The sequence below is a fragment of the Morone saxatilis genome, unplaced genomic scaffold (assembly GCF_004916995.1).
Source record: "Morone saxatilis isolate NCDOM2014 unplaced genomic scaffold, NCSU_SB_2.0 Contig23, whole genome shotgun sequence".
Lineage (NCBI taxonomy): Eukaryota > Metazoa > Chordata > Actinopteri > Moronidae > Morone > Morone saxatilis.
The window spans coordinates 6,035,253-6,049,564 of NW_023339796.1; the positions used below are offsets into that span (position 1 = coordinate 6,035,253).

Consider the following 14,312-nt stretch of genomic DNA (forward strand, 5'->3'; position numbering starts at 1 on the left):
TGTGTGTGTGTGTTTACCATCTCTGCTCATGCCCAGAGCCAGACACTTCTGTAGGCGGCAGTGCTGGCAGCGGTTACGGTTAGTTCGGTCGATCAGGCAATTCCTCTGGCGGGAACAAGAGTACATGGCATTGTTCTGCTGGCTGCGACGGAAGAAACCCTAGACACAAAAACACACCGTAAATGACACACATATTTGAGATAAAAACAGGATGGTTGAAGTTAAGTTTGGTAAGCCTGGTTTTTGCCCTCTGTGTGTGTTTTCCTCCTCACCTTGCAGCCTTCACAGGTGATGACTCCATAGTGGATTCCTGAGGACTTATCCCCACAGATCTTACAGGGGATGACCTCGATCTGAGCTGCAGGAACAAAGACAACATTGAGGAGAGAGGTCAGAATGCTGATCCTTAATGTGTGCCTGCATTAAACTGCTTCAGATGTACATAGAAAGTGAACTCCAGCTCTGTTAAGTGAAAGGCAACAGTAACATCTTTGGCTTGTGTGACACCATTAAGTCATACTATGGACTATTGCCAAAAACAGTTAATATCTAACACAACATTACATAACGTGATACATCCATTCAAACAAAACACACTCTTTCACACAAGCCCATATTTGCACCAGTCTGTGTAAAATACTGTTTTTATCTCAACTTTATCCAAAATGTTGTTTTTTTATAAATATTTTCATTTTATCTTCTAATCCTCCTTCATTTGAACTGCTGGCTGCTGGCTGCTAGCTGTTGGCGCTAACCTCACTGGTTACAGGTTATTATGTTGTATTACAAAGGGCATCTTCCTCTTTGGCCCCTATCTCAGTCAGTTAGTCTTGCAGTCAGTTATGTGTGTCCATTTCGCCCTTTGGTCATATTGTCAATAAACATACTATCTATTTCCAATACTTTGCTAATGATATACAGCTGTAATGTTAGTCCCACTTTAACCTGACAAGCTGGTCAAATTATGCTGTGTTATATATTTGCTCTCTCTTGTGCTGGATGTTTCTAAATCAATTTCTAAATGACACAAAATGCTTTATTTGTTACTTTTGGCAACTTCTCCATCACTATAATAATAGGCACAGTTTTTGTCTCTCTCTTTTGTTGTTGTGCTATCATGCTTTCTCCAGCTTTAAGCCAAAATTAGGTCCTTTGTATCTTCTGTAGGCCTTGAAAAGGTTGCCCATGCTTTTATCTTGTCACAGTTAGACTGCTGTAACTCCTTGTGCTCAGAGCTCTATTAGAAGGCCATCTCCTGTCTCCGGCTAATACAAAATTCAGCCGTGAGGCTTTTAACAATTTCTTTTTCAATGTCATGAGTTGTTATATTACACCTATCCTTGCCTTTTACTGACAATATTTCAGTTTAGACACACAGTTACATTTGAGCCTGTGATCCTGAGTACTTCTGGTTAAAACATGCCTCATTATCACTTCTTTTATTGATCTTAGAGTTATATCTTTTATGATTCCTTGTGACCTCTGAACCATCATTGGTTTGGCACTCTATAAATCATGTTTTATTATTATTAGGACATTAATAACCAAATTTAGGAGCAGGCTAATCCTGTACCAGAGTGTATTAATCAAAGATTTAAAAAAAAACATCTTATAATGGGTCCAATGAGAGAGACACAGACACTGTTCCACAATAAGAACATACAGTACAAGAGAAGTAACTTGCCATGAACTGTTTGTGTGCACCCTGCATGTGGCCCCCATGAGGGAACAGAGTACACAAACAGATAGGGAATCACATGACACATACACAAAGACTCCTTTTTTGACCAAGAAGGAAAAACAACAGCAGCTATATCATTAGATAGTTGTTGCTCAACCTTTATATCTGTACAATCTTGATCTCTGATGCACAAAATCCCTTTTGTACTACTTGTGAGGATAGAAAACCACTTTGATTCAGGAGGAATTGTTGCACTCTTAGGTACTGGAAAACACAAATTTCCACTTCTTTTCTCCTTTAATGACACAGTCTGCTGTCTCTCCTCTAAAACAGTTGACTAAAATACTCCAACTGATCTGGGCAGCTGCAGGCATGCAATGGAAAAATATCTCCCTCCCTCCCTTCCTCTCTTTCTCTCAGGTTCCCCTCCACCCCTCCCTCATCTCGCAGTTATATAACTCTCGTCTGTGAGCATTCCTCACAACACTCATTCACCAGGCTCACTCTAGCAACACTGACACCCCGCCCTCCTTAGACTCCCTCTTTCCCACTGGCTGAGCGGCGTTCGCAGCCTCCTTGGTATTGGCTGAGTCACCCGTCGCTCGGGCGCTGTAGCCTGTCAGCCCATGTGGACATTCTGTCCTACTGACACACTTTCCCACTGCAGGGGGAGAGGGAGGAGGGAGGAAGGCGCGATCCCGGCTCTCCGCAGACCAGTTTTAAGGTGGAGCTGAACAATGCTCAAACTTCCCCATAAAACATTTCCCTTAAGGCTCATAGCCTAAATCAGAAAACTGGCTATGTTACATAACAGCAAAATTAACCAAGAGAGGCAGTGAGCCTACAAAAACAGCATTGGTTAATATCAAACACAGAACTTCACTGGTTTCCCATGAGCCTATCTGTCTATGGACTGATTTATATGCAATAATGCTGTTTTATTAATATTAAGCCACATTTTATTTTAGCTGTTAGCTCATACTGTACCTGGCACCAGTCCACTCAAAGCAGACAAACTCTGAACTTGAATGTCAGCTATTCAGCACCCACCCTTCTCCCCAGTCTTTGACATTGAGCTTCTGCTTCAACCCTGTTCTATTCTTGTCCTGTGCTGAGAGCCAGAATTACACAGATGCCCAGCCACCCACCCTTGTTGCTACAACCACACATGTACATGCGTTCTCACTCCCCTTCTCTGACTCTCTTCAGATATCCAGGCACAGCCCAGGCGCAGTAAAATATCCATCTCCTTAATGTTAGCTTATTTAATGTGATTGTCTGGTCTGTAAGCCGGTACATGAAAAATTACCACACAGTTAAACCGATTACCTACATACAAAGCATTAATAAGTACAGAAAACTAACAGGGGTGTCTTGAAGACTTATCAATAGATGTACCTAACAATTATTTATAATGCTCTTATCCATTATTTTCTTCATTGTTTGCTCTAAAAACATCATAAAATTGTAAAAGAGGTTCATCACAATGTCCTCAAGCCCAAGCTGACTGTCCAAAACCCAACAATATTGTGTTTACTGTCATATAGGACATATAGGATAGGATATATGCACAATGGAGAAACTGGAATCAGTATATTTTCTGCATGTTTGCTCCAAAAGTGATTTGAACAACAGTTGCCAATAATTTACTTTCTATCTACTGATTGATTAACTGAATAATCATCTCATCTCTTCAAAAAACACCACTGTCATTAGATAAACACCAAGTGAAAATGAGCTTACTAAACAGATATGACAAATTCAACTGTCTAACAATGCTGACAGAGACACAGGAGCAGTAGCCAAACTAATGTTAAAGCAACATTTACCTTTAACCCTGAATATCATTGTTGACCTCTGCTAACCCAACCAGTCTCAAACATCTGACCTTTAGCTCTCTAGAGAAGGCCGGCATTCCAAGAACATCGATACCAGTCCTTCTTTTTGCTAACATGATGCATGAAGCACAATACATTCATCACCCACTCCCACACTAAGTCACAAAAAAATGCAATAAATGAGGCAAGTTTATGCAAGTAAACAAAGAGGAATGGTGTTTGAGTATGGCCGATGTTTGAGTAGTAGGACAGCTACTTTTTTGTGGCACACCCAAGCCTTTTCACAAAATAAACAGGGAACAGACACGTTCACAGTTTAGTTATGAACACGGTGGCCCCAGTGTGTTTATCAGTCAGCTAAATGTGTAACCGTGTTATCTCTACGAAAGGCTAATTCAGTAAGGGTGGGGCAGAGAGAAGCACAGGAAAATCCCTGAGTTTGTGCTTCCAACAGTTCACGTCTTGGTACCTAATGTGGAACAAGCAGCCGATAATTCTCTGACAGGAGCCTGCGGGCCTGTTTGTCAAGTAGTCAGTATGTCAGTGTGTCATAGGCACAGCAAAGGAAAAGAGATGAATTTTGACTCTCCATATGTTCATCACCACATATAGGCAAAGACACACACACACTTTACTTTTCCATTTTATAAAGTTATAATCTAAAACCTCTTTTTATACAAACAGGCTGTTCATGCTTTCTTATATGCGGACTGCCAAACGCCCTTGAGCAACAGATTGACAACTGGCTCAATGGAAGGTGATGATTCTTTCCATGACCTCTTCATAAGTGCCTGACAGAATGAAGACACACTCAATTGTAGGTGGGGATAGGGGTTTTGTGCTTGAGCTGTGCATATTAGTATAATGCTGATGCACTTGTTTTAACCCTCACACAGTTGGGTGTAGGCTTACAGTGCAGCACAGAGCTGTATCACATCAATACACTGTGGCTGTCCTTGTCGCCTCTTCCTTTTTTTTTTTTTTTTCCTTCTTCCTCCCCTGTTTTTTTTTTCCACTAAAGTGCTACGCAAAATCCCCACGCACGCAGCCCTGTTGTGTGGAAGAGAGGCTCTCGACGCAAAAATTCATAACAATTAACCATCAATCAGACTTAACCTCTGGGGTCACGGTAAGTGCTCCACGCCCTGCGAATCTGCCGGCCAGATTAACAGAGTGACAAAATGTGCCTGTACATGTCAGCTAATCCATTTATTTATTCAGCATTCTCCCAGACTGCCTGATTAATCGCTCCCACACCGCTGTTGGAAGGAAAGAGGAAAGAGACAGAGAAAACGTGCTGCTGTGCGCGCTCAGAGGTCCGTTAAGTGTGTGTCGGTGTGTGTGCCTGTGTGCATTGAGCAGTACCAGATTCCCCATCAACACACACTTGACTGAGCATCAAAGAGTAGTTTGCAAGAGCGTATGTAAACAACGACGGGGATGTTCGGAGAGATATTCGCCAACACCTGCACACATCCATTTCTCCAAACAGACCGCCATGAATTCTCACCACCCACTCATTCCAACCCAGAGTGCCTTGCAATTTTTAGAAAGTTTTATTCTTACCTTGAGTGGCGATGTAGTGATTTGGCCTGTGGTAGCCCTGCAAACAGAAAAAAAAAGTGGGAGAAAAAGAATGAGTCACTTGAGCTGTGGTGATGCCATTTCTCTCAGAAAACACACACTGCCTTTGATATGTTTCCTGACAATGCAGGTTGACACTTGCATGCAAACTTAGTTAATTTCTACATCACAAACTTACAAACAATACGCCTTACATACATCGCTGAACAGAACAGATTTAAACTGTATGGACCGCAGTAAACAGCTGTTTGCCGTTTCAGAAGTTTCTGCAGCAAAAAATAACTTCACTTTTGCTCCACCTTAACAGGAATTGTTTGAGAAATGTGTGTGTGTCGCTCTCCAGAAATACTGTGTATAGTCACGCTGCCAGCTGTTTGCTACTGTACACCCATTCAGCTCTTTGTTTCAACATCTGACTGAGAGAGAAAAATGCACGACTGAAAGCTAGTGATGGATGCTGCTGGATACAAGATGCATAAACACTCTCCATCACACACTCTATATGCAGCACACCTCTGGAGTAAGCAGCCAAAGTGTTGATAATCCCCAAGATACAACTAACAGCACTGATCTTCACAATAGGCCCCTAGTCTCACGGATTACTCTAATCCCTTCAAGTTTTATTTGTCCAATTCCTTGTCTTCTCTCCAGAGATATGAGGCAGGAAACAAAACATTAAGACTTAAAGGCTCTTCCCAGGCCCTGCCTCCTCTTGATTGTCTTCTCCCCCCTCCACCCACCCCTGCTGCTCTGCTTATCTCCCTCATATTCAATTTAACTTGGACTGTGATTAACGCTCCTCCAATGAAGGGAGAAAGACACAAAGGATATTTTGCTCACTCTCTCTCTCATCCACAGGGCTCTTTCAGCTATTCAACTGTCCTCCATTTTTAATGACTTCTTTATCTCTGGACTGAGGAGGAGATTTGTTTGTGCTTTCATGTAAGTTCTGTCAAGTAAAGTGGAGGCCCAGTACGGCGTCGGATTAGAGAGGGAGAGACAGGAAGAAAGGAGGGCCTTGACAGTGACTGTCAGGTGAGTAGAGCTTACTATAAATGGACTGGCTTTTTAGACGCATGTTACATTAGGTACATAAGACTGTTTCTTCACGAGCAACACAAAGAGATAAATGCAGCAATGCCCATGTTCAAATTATTAATTGAACAGGCTTTGTTTCCAGGGATGTGTAAATTACTAAAGGAGAATTAAATATGTGTTATGCTCTCTGTATTTTGCTGCATTACTTATTACATTGATCATTTACATTCATTCTTTCCAGTAACAGTGAGGTGTAGAATGTCTAAAATATGCAGCATGAAATGTTTTTGCCCGTGGGCATGAATTTGTATTTTCAGTCTGACTATCATTAGATAGCCCACTTTTGCAAATCTTGGGTACCAACCCCATCACCTACAAATATATTAATATAGTCCTTATTTGCTTTGCCAAATACACAGCACCTATTACAGCATGTTCACTGCAATTTTTCTTTTATGATCCAGAAGGTGTTACATTATTATGCTACACAAAAGGGGTGGAAGAGCAGGGCAGGATTACTAAGTGAGAAACTACCCTGAGGCCCCAGACCCTAAGGGGTCCCGAAAGCCCCATATTTTTTGTGGGTCAGTTGTTTTGTGGTAATTTGTCATTTATTCATGTAATTTAATTTTTTGATCATGTACAATTAATACAGCATATAAACAAAACTATACTGTAAGGGCCTTAACGTGGCAATATTGTCACGAGGAGGTCATAGCTGGACACACAAAGTGCAAAATTAAGGTTTGTGTCCTTTGGTCCATTTTTTTTTTAATTTCAGGCTGCTAAAACACTTACTAAAGATTAGGAAAAGATTATACTTTTTGTTGAATATTAAAAAAGTCAATACAGTATGTCCCGTCTTATGCCTAATACAGTGCCTAAACAAGACCATTAATACAGCTTGAGCTGTCCAGTGCTGCTATTGCAGGAAAAACTGATAAAATGTGTTGATGGTGATCCTTTAACGTTTTGTATCAGCAGTGAACGGTTTGCAGTTATGTTCAATATAAACACAACTGCAAACATGTTTCTGTTCTGTTTCTTGTATATAATTGCAATCATTATGAGGCTATATAGTGTATACTACACAACGCCAGCAAACCTCTTTGTGCCCCATGTGTGCACAAACACAACTGCAGACAAAAGGCTATTACACTATGTGTCCCTGCCTCCTAAATGCTTATGAAAATACTCAATCAGCTGCAGAGAAAAGAAACATACCCGACTGGCTCTGCTTACTCGTACATGACTCGAAATAATCGGCAGTATAATAGAGTACAATAACAAACACTGTGGGAAATGTTCGACACATAAGAGTTTATTGGGCAGGACAAGCTTCTAGATGGGTTAAAAAGCTTTCTGAAGAGCAAAAACATCATTACCCATCTGCCTGCATTTCTACTAAGTACTTCTTCAATGAAGCTGGCAGAGCAGTGGAAATCCTTTTCAATCAGGACCCTCTTTAATATGCGTATATTCTTATCTTATAATGGGCCCCTCTCTATTGTGAGAGTCTTCTCTGCAGCGCCCCTTTTTGCAGCATAATGGGCCATAAACTGAATAGTGGGAAAGGTAAATAATTTAAGCCCCCTGCATTTGCCGTGGCACACCTTGCATTATGAATTTATGTTTGAAGGCGTAACAAGAGATTACAAATTACCACATAAGAGGGGTGGGGGAAGAGAAGATGGGAGACAGAGTGAGAGTTCTCTGCTGAGCAGAAAACCACTTAGGAAGTCAGGTACATCACCAGGCCATTACACATGGAGCGGAAGCATCTGCTCAAAGGGGCCAATGAGCTGCTGTGATTGGTCACATCCTGCTACTAACACTGCTATCAACAGCAAATCAGGTCAGATCAGGAGGTTCTATATTGTGCGAGCTAAGTGGGTTAGATCTGTTTTCAACGGGAGGCATGTCTCACGCCACTTTTTAATGACTTTTACTGACTGTAAAGGTATGCTAAGTCACTCGAGAAGCATGTAAGTGCTGTGCTGCAAGTACTCTCCTGTGGTAAGACGTATAACAAAACCTGTAGGTAACTGCTGCGTCCACTACTCACTATTCTGTCTATGAGTGTCTAACAGCAGAGGAGAAGGTAGCAGCCCTATTTAGACGTGAAGCAGAGTGGGGCTGAAAAACTGCTCTGCGGTTTCTCAGGACCATCCAGACCAGAAAATGACAACATTAGCTGCTTGTTCAATTGCTGAAAATTACCAAACATGAGAATGATTGTGCAAATAATGACTGTCCTCTTGTGGAAGCAAAGGCATTAGTTCTATGACTTCATTATTATGCTACAGGAGGAGATTGGTGTGGATAGTCAGTGTACAAAGACTCTGACACTGGAGACCAATAGTCAACATTGGTTTCTTTTTTTTTTGGGGGGGGGGCGGGGGCGTCTTAATTAGCAGAGGACACGGCAGAAGAGGTAGACAGGAAAGGGGGTAGAGAAAGAGGGGATGAGATGCAGCAAAGGGCCACAGGTCGGACTCGAATCCAGGCCGATGCAGCAAGGACTCAGCCTCTGTGCCAGCCCTACCAGGTGAGCTATTCGGGCGCCCCAATATTGGTTTCTTTCAAAAAGAACACAATCCCTCTAAACTTAAGAAAATCAGAAAATGTTGAATTTTTCACATGATGGATAAAAGTTGATAAAATGATTGAATGAAGTTATTTCAGCCCTATCTTTCCCTTATTTTAGGCTAATTTCTGAGTATATGCTTTGCTTCTACTTGTGATATTCAAGGCACCGGATTGTGCTGTCTTTGTGTATCTTTTTTCAGTTTTATCCAGTGTCATAACTTTTTAATGAATTAATCATCCATGGAACTTCTCCCCCTTTTTCTTCTCATTTTCGACTCTCAACGTGTTCATGCTGTTGTTCAAAGCAAAGTCCAAAACTATAACCTCAGTTTCCCCTGTGTGATGGTTTGCCTTTTCTCTCTCCCAGCGCTGTCAGCCTCTGATCTTCATTCCTCTTAATATATCCAATGAATAGAGTGATACAGCAGCCCTCTAAAGTTAAATATAAAGGCAGTCTGTGTGTGTGTGTGTGTGACTGTTTCTGTCTGTATGTGTGTGTGTGGATATGATGGGCAGAAAGAGAGGGCCGCTTTGTCCCTCAGGCCCCCTGTGACGGCGGCACCAGCGCCCTCTCTCTCCCCGAGAGGAAGCGCAGTGACCTTTGCGTTGGTGGCGCTGGCTGGTGTGTGTACTTACATCAACGTAATTTGCATTAATGTAATCGGAGCTCTGTTCCCCCTCCAGGGCCTGCAGCCTGACACGGGAGTGATCATCTGGAAGAGAGGCAGAGAGGAAGAAACCAGCATTGAATTAATCATATTAACGAGGGCAACAGGAGAAGAAAAGGGGGGAGAGGGACAGACAGTAAAACTGAGAGAGAAAGTGGTGATGAAGGAGTGGAAGAATGACCAGACTGACATCATGCTGTCACACGAATGACAACGAAGTTGTAGAAATGCAACATGGCGGATGAATGGCCGCTGTCATATGACTGAGCTTGTATGACAAACACAATGATGCTGCTGTCGGTTTAAAACCTTGATGATATGACATCAGAATTTTGGTGTGTGAAACTCGCTCGATGACCTTATAAACCTTCAATTAATGGTTAATAAGGTCAGCAGTGAGAATGGAGTGAAAACACAATGCAGACCCTGTGTAATAGGCCAAACCACAATATCATTATTTTGAATAAGGACATGCATTTGTGGTTGTGAAATGAAAATAATGCAGCCTTGACTCTAGATTATATTCTTATTCAAAGAAATATAATTTATTGTATTTTATGTACATCCTTTGCATTCTTAAATTACATAATGTAACTTAAGAATTTTAAGAAAATCCCCAAAAGTGGATCTTTGGATTAAAGAGGGTTAAATAAACTGCCCAATCAGCATTAATTAGCAAAGTTTGGATAGGTAATTTGAATTTATTCTGAAATCAAATTCAGCATTTTTATAAACATTGCAGAGGCTTCATGTTACGTGCCATATGCTGGCACGGCTTATTTCTCATAACCGAAAAGACACTGCAAGAAGATGAATATAAAAGTAGATTGGAAAAGGTCAAAGCTGCTCTCGTTGGCTGATAATAAAACTCTGTTTGAGCAGCTTATAGTTATCCAGAGTCACAAGCCTGGCCAATAAATCAGCCTGAAGAATGGGAACGGCACACAAAAACTCATGAGCGCTCAGGAGGTGCTTTGTACACACATGCAATAATATTCCCATATCGGTTCTTCATGCGGTTCTCATCCTTCTTGGCAGAATCCCATGGCGCAGACTGTCCTTCAAAAAAGCTCTGAAAAGACAGAAAACAGAAAAACAGAGAGGGGGAGATGAAATATGGTGTCATGTGTGAGCACTCTAAATGATAACCAGGCTAAAGAACACAGTCTTCCTCTTTCAGCTCTACAAAAAAAGGAAGGCAACATTGGCAATAGAAAGGAAAAGGCACAGAGAGAGATATATTCACATCATTATTAGACATGAAACACATAGAGGATGGTGGTTCCCGGGGAGCTGTGTCAAACAGAGAGTGCCATTAGGGCAGAGGCGGCGGGTGTCACGCTCAACCCTCTCCCCCTGCGCTGCTCTGCCGGGCGGAGACACCGCAGCGGCTGTCTGTCTGCCTCATCTGAAGGACTCAATCAGCACGTCGCGGGGAAAACTAAAGCCAGCTCATCGTCTGCAGATCAAAACTGCTCTGCTCAGATTACCCTCATGAAATATTTATCATCTCTCGCTGGGGAGATTTCCATTCTGATGGCACACCAGGCACAATTAAGCCAAATTATGAAAATACATCTCCACTGCCAGTCCACCGCTGTTCAGCAGGGGTGGGTGGGGCTGGCTCCAAGCAGACTAGCCTGGACAAAAACATGTTATTGTTCTGGCTTTTTGATAGTCAGCTAATGCACATTTAAAAAGTCATCTAATACATTAGAATGCAGACCATCTGCAAGTAAAGATTTGAGAGCATTTATCGGAGGTTAAACAGATTGTTCAGAGAGCTCTATTTACGGCGGTTAGCCAATCTGAGAGAGCAGGACACTTCGTCTTCAATCATCAGTGTTCTAGCACTTGATTGTTTCATTCATCTCAGTGCTATGGCAGGCAGCTGGCCGTTTGTCTATCAAATAAAAGGTCTTTCAGACACGACACAAGGACATATTCCTGTATTAAGTCCTAAGGATTAGTGATTTCACTGAGAAACAGCTTTAATATGCTAAAAAATATGTCCCATCCTTCCAGTGAGGATGGAAGCATGTCTCAGAGACGGATTATATAGGCCTCTCCTCCTGTGGCAGTATGTCTTGAGTAAATGCACGGGCCAATGTCGTTCCCTCTGTCACTCTGAAGGATAAAGGTCTAATATCGAGCATCCGGAGACAAATCATCTTCAAGCTGAAAGGCACTACCTCGCAACTTTATAATAGTTCTCTCTTAAACTGAGTGACCCAGCCTGTCTCAGATGCTATAGTCTCATTCCTCAGGCTGTTTAGATCCTGAATACAGAAAAAAAACTAATTATGGCGATAAAGCAGCTCCCAAGAGGTAGAGATTATATGAAAGCTTTCAATTTAAAGGCTATATACCCATACTGGGAATAATTAACTACCTTAAATTCATCAGGCAGTGATTGAAAAACAATGGATGTCTCCATCTGTAAAAAGTATTTTGTAGCAAAGGTCGGTGTTGTACTTAACTTTAGTGCATCTGCGGGTAGTTTTTCACCATCCTCAAATTATTCCCATTGGCCCACATCCAGCTTAGTATGTTTTTTAATTACAGACAACCTACGGTACTCAAGCCCCAGCACAGTGTGTCTGCTGCTATTCTGTTTCGTTGTCAGTAACCACTTACTGGAAGTGAAATGCACAGTACTCTCTGTGCATTCAATCACCATAGGAAAACCTACATAAAGTAAAGCGACAACAGAGTGCTTGACATACACATCATGGGTAAAAAAATAAATAAAAACAAAAAAGGATGTAAACACAAAGAAGCAGAATTGTTTAGTGAGATCTGAATTCATTAACCATTTACTGTGTGAGAAAAGGAGACTCATTCAAATTGACTAGTGTTCATTTGTGGTTGGAGCTTATAGAGTTTCAGGATTCTCACAGTAGGCTAGGTGCAACACATTTCCCTGAACAAGCTGAAAACAAGTGAAATACAGTGACAACATAACATTTATAAACTTGTTTTCTGCTTACTCTTTGCTCGCTCAAACTGTGCGTCAACGTGCAGAAGAATTTGGACATGCAAATGCTTTGTTATAGTTTCTATCAAACATGGCTTTATAAAGCTTTTGCAGAGAATACAACATGAGTTTGCAAAGTTATGTGCAGTGTTATATTTAATGCGTTTTTCCAATTACCATTCACATCATCTGTTTGGTCCAAATTGTAACTTAACTTTGGTATTTGGTAGTTTGGCTGTGATGTGGATGTGATAATGAAACACACTAATGCATTTACAGACCCATACCTCAACTAATATCAGAAATAGCTGGTTTGAGTCATTATCTTCCAAATTATTACAATATTTTATTACTTTTTGAGTTATTCTGGCTCTCTCTTTTAATTGTACTGATGGAGTTAGTAAGTATGCTTTCAAAAAGCTTTATAAAGAAACGTCAGAATAAAGTTGTGGAGCCTTAATGGATCTCACAGTTTCTGGTTATGGAAAAAAAACATTTCAAAGTGACATTGTAAAGACTTGACATGACATTAGTTAAAAAAATGTCACTGTTTCACACATTTCATCACCTGAGGACCGTTAAATGTTTTGGTATAGTTGCATAACTTCTGATGGTAAATGCCCTTTTCAGACTAGATCATATATGTGAGATGCTGTAATCCCACAGGACCTTAAAGAATAGCCAACAAGCACCATCTGTCAGGTTTCAAGTCTCAATAACTCAACAAATAACCAAAAGTATTGGCTTACCTCGTTTATCTGATCCAAAGTTAACGTACAGAATAACAAGAAGCATGGGTCAGAGAGAGATATAGTACAGTGTAAGTCAACAGGTTTAGAGGTGCACTAGGCTCCAATCTCATCATCAAAAATAAAATGGTTAAAAAGGGCATTAACCTTAAGACAGATTGATATAGAGAAGACAGCAGCGGAACACAACATACAAATGAATCACTCTAGCCAAGTGAGAATGAGCTCCGTTACACACTTTAAGCATCCCACAGGCCTTTTTTGCAAAAGCCTGTGGACGGCTAGGTGACAGCAGGATAAGGGGACGGGGGGCAATCGTTCGTTGCACCATTGCTTCCTTTTGATTGACTGCTATGCATTCATGCAATGCCGGACGCGTGAACCCAAAACACCTTTATCCATAATGGATTAGGCCCAGAGGGCAGCCCAAAGCACTCCAGCCCCTCAATGATCTGATGCTGCAGGTAGCAATGGGAGGTTGCATTATTTAATTCCGCAGTCATGAGGGGGAAGTGGGGAGTTAATTACTGATAAATCTGGCCCACACATTGTAGAACTAAGCAGGGAGGGAAAGAGATGAAGTGAGGGAAAGCAAGAAGAGAATGCGGTAGGACAGAAGGGAGGGAGGACAGAGAGAGCAACAGGAGACATGTTCAGCGGGTGAAAAAAAAGATGTGATGCAAGTTAAAAAAGAGAAAGTGATAATGGGGAAAGGTGATATAAAAAGACAGAAGATTAAAGTATGAGATTAAAGAATAAAAAAAGTCCCTGTATTACCAGTGAAAAGCGGGCCAGTGTGACATCAAATAGAAAGACTAGATTAGATTAGATATTTAAAAAGAAGGATTTAAAAAGTGTAGCTTGAAGCCAGTCTTTGACAACATGGCATCAGGGTGAGATGAAGCTGGCTGGTGTGGTGCTGAGGGACAGTGAGGAGCCTGGAGCTCCGCCAAACCCTGCCAGCCTCCTGCACTAATGAGAGGAAATGAGAGTGATGCTCTTCTGGGGCAAAAGCTTTTGTTTTGGTGTCAGCAAGAGGCATGGTGTCAGATTACGAATGCTGTTGTGTGACAACAGTCTTAAGAGAGCAGCAGGCTGCCATCGCCGGAGCCTAATCGGACCTGATTCAGAAAAAAGGAGGGGACATGGCTAACACACAGATAGCTGTTCCTTATACTTTTTTTGTGG

The 14,312-nt window shown here is 41.5% G+C and overlaps 1 protein-coding gene across 6 annotated transcripts in view; it reads right to left on the minus strand.

Annotated features, from left to right (window-relative positions):
• The window catches only part of LOC118334671 (receptor-type tyrosine-protein phosphatase mu-like), a 162,745-nt gene that overhangs the window by 23,752 nt on the left and 124,681 nt on the right, over nucleotides 1–14,312 (minus strand). For all 6 annotated transcript variants that reach the window (XM_035670694.1, XM_035670698.1, XM_035670697.1 and 3 more), the window contains 3 exons: nucleotides 10,383–10,470; nucleotides 9,367–9,443; nucleotides 5,086–5,122 (listed from right to left, as the gene is read on the minus strand). In XM_035670694.1, coding sequence (XP_035526587.1) covers nucleotides 5,086–5,122; nucleotides 9,367–9,443; nucleotides 10,383–10,470 — 202 coding nt within the window. The remainder of the gene's footprint in view (nucleotides 1–5,085; nucleotides 5,123–9,366; nucleotides 9,444–10,382; nucleotides 10,471–14,312) is intronic.